The following is a 12,183-nucleotide window of genomic DNA, read 5'->3' on the forward strand; positions in this document are numbered from 1 at the left end:
TAACACCAACTGTCCTCATGTATTCCTCACAACATCTACCAACCTTCTCTTTGGTCCTCGTCTCGCTCTTTGTCCAGTCTTGAATCCGTACATCATGGGCGGCCTCACCACTGTTTTAAAAACTTCGCCCTTTATCCTAGCAGACACTCTTCTGTCACATAACACACCAGACACCTCCCGCCACCTTTTCCAACCAGTTTCTTCACTTCCTTACCACACTCACCATTGCTCTGGATTGTTGACCCCAAGTATTTGAAGAGCCTCACTCTTCCCCCTCCACCCGTCTCATTCACGCACATATATTCTGTTTTACTTTGGCAAATCTTGATTCCTCTCCTTTTCAGTGCATGGCTCAATCTTGGTAATTGTTCTTCCACCAGTGTCCTGCTTTCACTACAGATCACAATTATCATCTGCGAACATCATGCTCCAAGAGGATTCCAGTCTAACCTCATCTGTCAGCCTATCAATTACCACAGCAAACAGGAAGGGGCTCAGAGCTGATCCCTGATGTAGTCCCACCTCCACCTTAAATTCTTCTGTCACACCCTCGAGACACCTCACCCCTCTTCTGCTGCCCTCATACATCTCCTGTACGATTCTGACGTATTTCTCCACCACACCAGATTTATGAATGCAGTACCACAGTTCCTCTCTTGGTATTCTTTCATGGGCTTTTTTTTTTTAGATCCACAAATACACAATGTAGCTCCTTCTGAGGTTCTCTGTACTTTTCCACTAATGCATCCGTACTACTTTTTCTAGGCATGAAACCATACTGTTGCTGGCAGGTACTTTTTTCTGTCCTGATTGTAGCCTCCACTACTCTTTCCCATAACTTCATTGTGTGACTCATCAACTTTATTCCTTTATAGTTCCCACAGCTTTGAACATCACCTTTGTTCTTAAAATTGGGAACTTGCACACTTTTCCTCCATTCTTCAGGCATCCTCTCGCCCGCTTATATTCTGAGTCAGTTGGTCAAAATCTTCAGTCACCTCTCCAAATTGCTTCCATACCTACGGGTATGTCATCAGCACCAACTGCCTTTCCATTTTTCCTCCTTTGTAGTGCCTTTCTAACTTCCCCCTTACTAATCATTGCCACTTCCTGGTCCATCACACTTGCCTCTTCTACTCTTCCTTCGCTCTTATTTTCTTCATTCATCAACTTCTCAAAGTATTCTTTCCATATTTAGCACACTACTGGCACCGGTCAACACATTTCCATCTCTATCAGTAATCACCCTTACCTGGTGCACAGCCTTCCCATCTCTATCCCTCTCTCTGGCCAACCTGAAATGATCCTTTTCACCTTCTTTCGTGTCCCACCTGGTGTACATATCGTCATATGCCTCTTGTTTAACCTTCACCACCTCTACCTCTGCCCTACATCCCCTCTTAATGTATTCTTTTCGCCTCTCCTCAGTCCTCTGTGTCCCACTTCTTCTTTGCTAATCTTTTTCCTTTGTTTGACTTCCTGTATTTTAGGGTTCTACCACCAAGTCTCCTTCTCCCCCTTCCTACCAGAACACATACCAAGTACTCGCCTGCATTTCTCTCTGATCACCTTGGCTGTTAGTAGTCCAGTCTTCCCGGAGCTCCTACTGTCCATCGAGAGCCTGTCTCAACTCTTTCCTAAAGGCTGCACAACATTCTTCCTTTCTCAGCTTCCACCACATGATTCTCTGCTCTACCTTTGTCTTCTTAATCTTCCTACCCACCACCAGAGTCGTCCTACACACTGCCATCCGATGCTGTTGAGCTACACTCTTCCCTACCACTACCTTACAGTCAGCAGTCAGGTTACATCGTCTGTACAAATTATAATCCACCTGCTTGCTTCTATTGCCGCTGTTGTAGGTCGGTCTATGTTTCTGCCTCTTCTGGAAAATATGTTCACTGCAGCCATTTCCATCCTTTAAGCAAAGTCCACCACCATCTGTCCCTCAATGTTCCTTTCACTGGATGCCGTACTTGCCCGTCACTCCTTCATCACCCCTGTTTCCTTTACCAACATGTCCATTCCAAGCTTCGTAGTTGTCTCAAACATGCAGAGCTTTAGGCTTTCATGTGCGCATACAGGTGTGGCACAAGCTGATCTTTGCCTTGTAGGTTCTTGTTCAGTGTATTCAGATGAGTGAGATCAACCAAAAATGCCAAGTTTCATGGCATGAGATTAAAAAATATATATACAGCAAAATTCTGACATGCTATAAACAAACGGATGATTCCATTCCGGACTTTTTTTGTTGTTGTTGGGAAACAAACAGTAATATTTATGTTTTTGTGTTAAGAGCACATTAATGTTTGGATTTGATTCAATGTTTTAAAATCGGATTGGAAAGGCTGAAGACTATTTTGTTGATTAATAAATTTCACAACCTGGGAATAGACAATCTCCGGCCCAGTTTTTTTTTTTTTTTTAATCAAGTTTGTACAACAATATGTTTACATTTAATGGGAACCACTCCTGCAGACAGAGTACAATTAGTAACTGCAGAAAATGATTGCCCAAAAGAAGGAGAAAACCTTAAAAAGTCATAACCCTCAATTCCAACAGTCTGTGGTGCATTCAAGGCAGCGTTGATAAACTTAAATAGAACATGAGGGTTTTGAGATTTAAAGAGGACAGCATCAGAAAAATATGTCTTGCTGTCTTTCACAATGGCTTTGTCGTGATGCCTGCAGTCACTCGACATTTGAAGACACTAGTAATTTGTCCCTTTCCCACTTTCTCTCAGCTCTTCAACAGGCCAGTCTGTTAGCACTGGTTGTTTCAATCAGAGAGGGCTCATTTTCTGTTTAATTTTTTTGCCTTCTAGTTTTTAATGGATCCTGTCAAGGGCATGACTAAGCCACTGCCGTGGGTGATGCCACCTCTGAGAGCTGTCACACAGCTGCGTTACATTTTAGACACTGATTGACCAGGCATTTAAGTTGTGAATGTGTCATTGATGTTTGCCAGTTCTTACGTTTGCATTACTGCATCTTGGGATGCTCCGGTACTGTGTGTAAGTTCGCAAGTTTAGTGTAGAGCATTCCTTTGTCACAGTGAGCCTGTGCGTCTTTAGTTTGATTAAGTCTTGTCCATGTTTCTAAGTTTGGCTCGTAGTCATTGGACCTTGTGCATGTTTTTGCATCTTGCCTGTTGCATAGTGTTTTTGTCCTTGCACCTTTTTTGGACTGCCTATTTGTGTTCGACCTCCTCCTGGAATGAAACCACTCTTAATATCATGCCCTCGCTTCAAAGTTCTGCATTTGGGTCTGTCTGTTTGTTTGACACTATAAACAGTACAAGCATATGGATTGGAATTATCTTCATTGCCATGTCAAAAACGCGCAAGAATTTTTCTCCAGTAGTTGGAGCCGCTCTAGTATGATCACGGGCAGTCAATTAACAGAATACTTTTGAGACATAAATACATTGCGAGAAAAGTCATGGAGCAATAAAAGATTGTTGGTTATCTGGTAATGGTGGGACACTTTTTTTTTGCAATTGTGTGAAAAGATGCAGAGTTCTCAAGCAATTAGAGCATTTTGAATGGCTAATAGAGCAATTCTCCAGTGAAATGACCATTGTGCAAAGGTGGCCAAGATTGCAAGAAATGTGCAATTTAAAGTGACTCGGAGAGCAACAATGCTGATTGTGCAAATGCTGCAGGTACTCCTCGGATATGAAAATGTGCAACGTGGTGAGACTACTGCGGTGAGTGCACGAATAATGTGTAATATAGAATAGTAATAGGCCCGGCACAGACGTGACACCAAACGCAGGACAAAAATCATGGCAGCACATTACAGTCAAATTAAAAGTTAACTATTTAAGAAGTTATTTGCTAGAGGGAACAAGCTGTTAGAGTATCTGATAGTTTTAGTTTGCATTGTTCGGTAGCGTTTGCCCAGGCAAAGGAGCTGGAAGAGCTGGTCACCAGAATGTGGAGGGTCTAAGAGAATTTTGCTTTCTCTTGTCCGAGTCCTTATAGGATGCAAGTAGTTCAGGGTGGGTAGTTGGTCACCGACAATGGTTTCATCCGTTTTTAACTGTACCTTGCAGATGAAGTTTGTCCTTTTTTTTTTTTTTAGCAGTACCAAACCAGACTGTGATTGAGGTACACAGTACTGAGTCAATGACCGCTCCGGAGAATGGTCTCAACAACTGGATGGATGGAGTTGTTAGTCTCCCACTTTAGGTCCCAAGAGATGAATTCCCAGGAACGTGAAGGTCTCAATGGTTGATACAAGACAGTGGAACAGCATGAGGGGCAGCTGTGGCGAAGGATGCCTCCTGAAATCCACAGTCACCGCAACAGTTTTTATTGCATTCAACTCCAGGTTGTGTCGGCCGCATCTCCGGCATCTCCACTTCCTCTCGATACGCAGACTCGTCGGTGTCTTTGATTAGACAAGTGGTTTTAAATGTTCATCTCCAAAAAAATGGGCTGCACCAAAAAAAAGTTTTAAAACCACTGGAATAGGCTCTTGACCCTGGTTTCATCTGCAAACCTCAGGGGTTTGACAGCCGGGTGTGGAAAAGTGCAGTCGTTTGTGTAGAAGAGCAGCGGAGTGAGGACACAATCTTAGGTGCCGAGGTGCTGATGGTGCTAGAAAATGTATATAATATAATAATGTGATAAGGGGGGTAAAAAAAACATCACAGATCTCCAGATTAAAAACAGAGAAACCAAAGGATAAAACGAGATCAAATGTGTGACCACATTCATGTATAGGCCCAATTACAGACTAGACAAAATTAAGAGAGTCGATGATTCTTAGCCACTCAGTAATAAGCCCTTGGCGCAACACACTCGAATATTACAATATAAACCCAGTCATATTTAGGCGTAATATCCGCCAAGAACATAGACAAGACTTATAAAAACTCTTTGTTGTATTTAGAAGGCATGTAAAACCCCCAACACAACACCCCGTGTGAATGTCCCAGTTCAGACAGACTCAGTTAAAAAATGAGGAAAGATGACAGTGACATCTGTTTACATTTAAAATCACTATCTAAAACTCTGACAAATTCCTCCACCTCAGTCAGATGTCCCGAAGAATTTAGATAGCAGCACTCATCAGGTAAACGTTCCACAATGACACACAACTCACAATATTCAGCTAGGTCTCGGACATAAAGAGGAAGTCCCAGTTGCTAAGATGTCCTGAAGAATAAATGTTGTAATATGTTATTCCCAGTTGATCTGCCATTTACCTGGCCAAAACTAGCAGGAGCTGGCATGTAAGGGCAAACAGCTGATGAGGAAGCCCGACACGGGGAATGCAGATACTCCAGATTCACTCCACGCCAGCGGAGAGAGACATTGCGAGCACGGGTCGCGGGGTTGGAAGAAAAAATTGGAGCCCACCAACGTAAATAGGCAGGCGATAACAGGGGTCAAGGAATGCTGAGCGACACACAGCCAAGGACCATCTCTAAAAACACATTGAATAGGATGCGCCAACATAGCCCTCAGTCTCACTCGGCAGCCACCATGCTTTCTCCAGCGTTGGTGTATTTTATGCTGAGATGGTGGAGCAAGAATGTGTGTGTCAGCGGTATTAACCGATATTCCTCTCCCCCCGTAATAGTCTTATCAACCCACATTTCTCGCGGTGATCCTCCTGTCTAGTAGTGTTTGACGATAAAATACCCACAGAGAGTTGATGGTTAGTACAAGTGTTCCAAACAAAACGCACATAAGTAGAGTAGCTGCCGACCTGCTTGACACTAGGGGTATCTTGGTACATCACCCGATACAACTGCCTATACTTGAACACAGCTTCAGGTCATGAAAATGTATTGCTAGAACCATGAGTAATGCTGGAAGTGGAATGATAGCCACTTATAACACTAAGAAGCCCTCTCCCAGAAGTGTAGGATGAATGTGTAAATACATGTATTTTCTTGTGGACTAGAATAGACAGTTGTGAACTTGTCTAAATATTCTTCCCTGCCTCTTCCCATAGCATGGAAGATTTGACTGACCCAGAAAAAGTCAGAACTGACCTAAAATGTGATCGGAGAGTGTCGCTTTATGGCTACCTGCGAGGCACATATTTGAAAAACAAAAACCAGGTTCATATTCCAGGTATGTATGTGCAGTATATTGTTCATTTGGAATGTCTTGCATTACATTGTCTTATGTAAGTGTTTAGAATGAGTCCCTAAAGAAAAGAAAAAAATGTATTTTTTTCCTCAGGTGTTGGAGACTTCCAGGTTGCCGATGTGAACTTTCTGCCTGACCCATGTCCACTTCCAGGTGCTCAGAAGAAAAGGGCACTGAACGAGAGAGAGCGTTTACTTTATGCACCCATGGCTGGAGTTGGTGGAGTAGTGTATGACAAAGATGCTGTGTACATCGACCTTCCTGCATGCCATGTTCATCAAGAGCAGGTTTGTGATAATCCTCATTATCATGAAAATATTAATGTAAATAAAATAAATCATTTGGAGTTTTGTTTTAATTTAGATTAAAATGTGAATTCTTTCACTTTTACATAGGATGAGATGAGACCCACTACTGAACTTGTCCAGTCTCTGATTGACACACACGTGACACTGGATGCCAAGATGGCTGCCAGCAAGGTGACCGTTTTCAGTGGCTCTGAAACTGTGGACACCACAGATGTGGAAGCACAGAGCAGGTGAAACAAACTATTCATTTCATAGTTCTGGATAACTGGCACAATAGGTTAGTACGCGTACGCATCATGTCTCTTTACAAGTACAGTGACGTGGCTTGCATGTACTACATCTTTGTTTTTGTTTGTGAATGGGAATTGTCCCATTTCAGAATCTGAATCAGTTAAATGAGTTTACATGGCATTTGTTGAGCACAACATTGGAGAACACTTGAAAGAGGACAGCTGCATACAAACACGTAATGCACAGCGACAAAAATAAAACTATGATCGAAGCTGCCCACATGTAGAAAAGGCTGATTTACAGAAGGGCAGACATAAGAGGAAATACCATCCATCCTAATTCTTGCTTTCCAAGTTTGTCTCATAGGAGCAGTAGCTTTAGGAGGGAAGCCCAGAGGTCACTCTCCCCAACTACGACATCCAGGTCTTTTTGGGGATCCCCGAGGGGTTCCCAGGCCAGCCAGGAAACATACTCCAGTGTGGCCTGGGTCGTCCCAGGGTCCCTTCTCGGTGGAACGTGCCAGGGAAAACATCACCAGGGAAGCTATCAGATGGCTTCCTAAGCCGATGCCCGAGTCATCTGGCTCCTCTCAATTTGAAGAACCCCTTCCCAGAAGACCAAGTTTCTCACCCTATCTCTTAGGGAGCGCTCGAATACCCTGTGGAGGAAACAAATTTTGTCCACGTGTATCCAGGATCTTGTTCTTTCAATCATGACCCACAGCTCGTGACCATAGGGGAGGGTAGGAACGTAGATCGACTGGTAAATTGAGTGCTTCGACTTAGCTCCTTCACCACAGTGGACTCATACAAAGTTTGCATCACTGCAAATGCTGCGCCAATCGACCTGTCGATCTCCGGTTCCATTCTTTGCTTGCCCTTGAACAAGACAGTATATCATGCCTGATCAGAGAGGCCACTCCAACCCTTTTCAACTGACGACCATGGTCTCAGTTTTGAACCACTCCAGCAAAAAGCAGAGTTGCTATACTCTGGCCTCCAAATTGGATCCCTTCTACTACGAAATTCTGTCCATAGACGTTTTGAATAGAATTGGTGAAGAAACACAGCCTTAGCGGATTCCAACCCTCACCTGAAACAAATTCGACTTACTCCCGGCAGTGTGGACCAAAGTCTGACACTGGTCGTACAGGGACAGAACAGTGCGTATTAAGGGATTGTCTCCGATGTGCATGTGATGTGTCAGAGGCGTGTCAACCAAGACAGCCCATCAAAATTGAAGAACCTTTAAGAACACTGGGTAAATGTCATCCATGCCCAGAACCCTGGCACCGAGGAGCGTTTTAACCACGTCGGTGATCTCCAACCCCAGAGATAGGATAGGCTGTTTTAGCTTTCCCAGACTCTGCTTCCTCATGGGAAGCCATGTGGATGAAATTGAAGAGATCTTTGAAGTGTTCTCCTCACCAACTCAACATCTTGAGTCGTTGTCAGGAATACCCAATCCCCACTATAAAGGGAATGGGCCTACATCATAAAATCACATGATTTTTATTTACATCGCCATACTGCTGGTCAAGCAAAGCATTGTTGAAACTTAAATCTGTTGAGATGAAATGAAAATGTGTCTGATTGCACGACACCCAGAGTTTTGTCCAGTACTGTTAAACATTTAGAAGGTGATAATAAACAAAGTTAGGAGAAAAATTAGAGACACATGGCATAGACGAACCATTTTTAATGCCGAAGTCAATGTTTTCGCTAATAAGAAATTTGACTGTTAATTCACTTCCCTGTCTTGGACAGCTGGATATACACATGTATCTGGTGAATAAGTCATTGAGATTTACACAGAAGAGTTTGAAAGCATATAAATGTCTGGACGCATACTTACACTTCGTTGCAGATGCCAGGTACAGGCCCAATCAAAATATACAATCTCCGTGGATCTGTTCTAAATCAGAATCAGAATGTTCTAAATCCCCCCTACCCCCACCCCACCAGGTCTCACTGTTATTGCCCATGTGAGCTTTGAAGTCTCCCAACAAGAACCATAGAGTTGTGAGTGGGAGCGCTCTCTAACATCCCCTGCAATGACTCCAAAAGGGGTCCCGACTCTGAACTACTCTACGTCTTTGATGTTTTGGCACAAATGTCAGGACCGTCTCCCCATGTAAAGGTGGAGGAGGCTAGCCTCTCGTGCACCCTCGTGAAGCCTACTGTACAAGCACCTAGTCAGGGTGCAATAAGTATACACACACCTCGTCATGTTCTTGGCATACTTTAGAATCAGATTTTTCTGTTGGCAATCAGAACAATCATAAGTACAAAGAGAGAACAATAGTGGACTAATAATGCAACTCTATAGGGAGTCAGTAGTCAAACTAAGTTCATTCATTGGACATTAAATTTACTAGCATGAGGGGTCTCAAGTTTAAGAAACTAAAAATTGACTCATAAATACCATGACATAGAACAAGACACTGTATTTTGAGAATAAGGTGAGAGGGATTTTGTTAAAAGTCAGTGCTGTAATGAATGAAAAGCGGTCTGTAATAATTTTTGGAGGTCACAGTGACTTCTTTGGTACTGGTGCAATACCTTTCTTAAAACAATGTGATACAAGACGCTGCTCTGGTGACAGATTGAACAAGTCTTTTTGTCCAAATCATAATGTAGACAGCTCAGTAGCCACGAAGGAAATCCAACAATCGATGGAATGCCAATTGAAAAAATTTGGTGTTAGTATTTTTGTCTCTTTTATTCTTTACTAATCTACCCCATTTTCCAGGCAATAAGCTGCTACTTTTTTCAGGCGCTTTGAACCCAGTGGCATATTTAACAATGCACCTAAAATATTGTTTGCGGTGGCCGTGCCCTATAATGCACTTAGGTTTGCCATGTGACAATGGTTGTGTAGAAGACATTTTCAGCGCACGTAGAAGAATCTACCTCAATTGGCCATAGAAGAAGAATGTACCTCGATTGCATGTAGAAGAATCCACCTCAATTGCCCCTAGAAGATGAATGTACCTTGATTGCGCATAGAAGTATCCTCCTCAATTGCCTGTAGAAGTTAACTGCACTAATTTTTGGTGCCCCCACAGCAGGTCGCAGCACAACACGCACAAACGTAAAATTAATAACTGACTAACTAAAATTTTTCACAAAAATTGTTCGCACGCAAAGGTTTTTCTTTTCAGAGGTCTGCCAGTGAGCCGGTGAATCAATCTACTATCACCAACCGATTAAAAGGCTAGACTGTTAAGTTAGTAGTAACTCAAGATGAAAATGACATTGAGCGCGACAGAGACAGTAATGGTGTGTGACGGTAACTTTCTGAGGCTTTTCAACTCCAATACTGAAGACGACTTTTGTGGTTTTAGTGAACCAGAGGAGGACGAATAAAAACAAACTTTTTGATGATGACAAGAATGATCACAAATTTAACAGGAGGATGAATAATAACTTTTCTGTTATGTTTGAGCCGCTTTACTGCCATCTTACAGTCCTTTTGGAAACAAGAAATGTAAATAAATAATTATAAGGTCTTTCTGTGTGAATATCTAATTTCACCATATACCAGTACGTACGGAATATATCCACAGCATACATTCAGGTGGATGCAAAAAAAAGTGCTACACAGAGTGGGTCTGGCTTACTATCTGTTGTGCGCTGTTATTCTGAAAATACAGTATGTACAAAAATTCCAAAAGCAACAGAAAAAAATAGATAAATGATGTACCATTTTAGGTATTTCGTATCGTAGCTATGATATTGTTAACTTTTTTTTCCCCTTTGTGATGTTGAACCTTTTTTTACTTTGACATTACTGTCCCCTCCAAAGGTATTGGAAAGGCCAGGTCATTTCCTTTGTTTTTGTAATATACAGAAGATATTTGTGTTTCAGATCATAAGGTGAATAAGAGACAGAAATTCAGAATTCCAGCTTTTATTTCATGAGATTTACACCCAACTCTGTTAACTCAGGACAGAAAAGGACAGCCACCCACTTCACAAGTAAGCAAAAGCACTGAAAGGGACAATATAGAATTAACTTGAAGTGAATAACATTCTATATTTGATGACATAACCCTTATTTGCAATAACTGCATCCAGTCTTTGACCCCATGACTTCACCAGACTATTGCATTCTACATTTGAAATGCCTTTACTGTGGCTTCTTTCAGTTCTTGTTCATTTCTCCGGGTTTATCCCTTAAGTCTCCTCTTCAACAGGAAAAATACATGCCCTGTTGGGTTAAGGTCCAGTAATTGACTAAGCCACTCAAATATCTTCCACTTTTTCTACTTCAAGTCCTCTGTTGTTTTGGCAGTGTGTTTTGGATCATTGTCTTGAAGCTTGATGAAGCTTTTTCAAATTTGTTTGGATTTTATTTTGTAAATTGTCAACTAAAATGGTTTTGTAGACTTCAGAATTTATTCTGCTACTACAGTGCCTTGTGAAAGTATTCAGCCCCCTTGAACTTTTCAACCTTTCGCCACACTTCAGGCTTCAAACAAAGATATAACATTTTCATTTGTTATCAAGAAATAACAGCAAATGGGACACAATCGTAAAGTGGAACGAAATATATTGGATATTTTATACTTTTGTAACAAATAAAAAAAATTGAAAAGTGGGGTGTGCAATATTATTATTATATATAGAAGTTCAGTGAGGATCTCTGAATGATCCACTGACTGTGTAATCAAGTCTCCGTATAAATGCACCTGCTCTGTGATAGTCTCATTGTTCTGTTTAAAGTGCAGAGAGCATCACGAAGACTAAGGAACACACCAGGCAGGTCCAAGATACTGTTGTGGAGAAGTTTGAAGCTGGATTTGGATACAAAAAGATGTCCCAAGCTTTAAACATCTCAAGGAGCACTGTGCAGTCAATGTTATTGAAATCGAAGGAGTATCAGACCACTGCAAATCTACCAAGACCCGGCCGTCCCTCTAAACTTTCACCTCAAACAAGGAGAAGACTGATCAGAGATGCAGCCAAGAGGCCCATGATCACTCTGGATGAACTGCAGAGATCTACAGCTGAGGTGGGAGAGTCTGTCCATAGGACAACAATCAGTCATATACTGCACAAATCTGGCCTTTATGAAAGAGTGGCAAGAAGAAATCCACTTCTCAAAGATATCCATAAAAGGTCTTTTAAAGTTTGCCACAAGCCACCTGAGAGACACACAAAACGTGTAAGAAGGTGCTCTGGTCAGATGCAACCAAAATCAAACTTTTTGGCCACAATCCAAACGATATATTTGGCGTAAAAGCAACACAGCTCATCACCCTGAACACACCATCCCCTCTGTCAAACATGGTGGTGGCAGCCTCATGGCTTGGACCTGGTTTTCTTCAGCAGTGACAGGGAAGATGGTTAAAAATGATCGGAAGATGACTGGAGCCAAATACGGGACCATTCTGGAAGAAAACCTGTTGGAGTCTGCAAATGACCTGAGACTGGGACAGAGATTTAACTTCCAACAGGACAATGATCCAAAACATAAAGCCAAATCTACAATGGAATGGTTCACAAATAAACGTATCCTGGTGTTGGAATG

The 12,183-nt window shown here is 42.1% G+C and overlaps 1 protein-coding gene across 2 annotated transcripts in view; it reads left to right on the forward strand.

The window, feature by feature from the left end:
- Positions 1 to 12,183, forward strand: part of bms1 (BMS1 ribosome biogenesis factor) — a 64,111-nt gene that overhangs the window by 16,832 nt on the left and 35,096 nt on the right. For both annotated transcript variants that reach the window (XM_061809545.1, XM_061809546.1), the window contains 3 exons: positions 5,970 to 6,091; positions 6,203 to 6,396; positions 6,505 to 6,647. In XM_061809545.1, the coding sequence (XP_061665529.1) occupies positions 5,970 to 6,091; positions 6,203 to 6,396; positions 6,505 to 6,647 (459 nt within the window). The remainder of the gene's footprint in view (positions 1 to 5,969; positions 6,092 to 6,202; positions 6,397 to 6,504; positions 6,648 to 12,183) is intronic.

Source organism: Syngnathoides biaculeatus, chromosome 22 (genome assembly GCF_019802595.1).
Source record: "Syngnathoides biaculeatus isolate LvHL_M chromosome 22, ASM1980259v1, whole genome shotgun sequence".
Taxonomy (NCBI): Eukaryota; Metazoa; Chordata; class Actinopteri; order Syngnathiformes; family Syngnathidae; genus Syngnathoides; species Syngnathoides biaculeatus.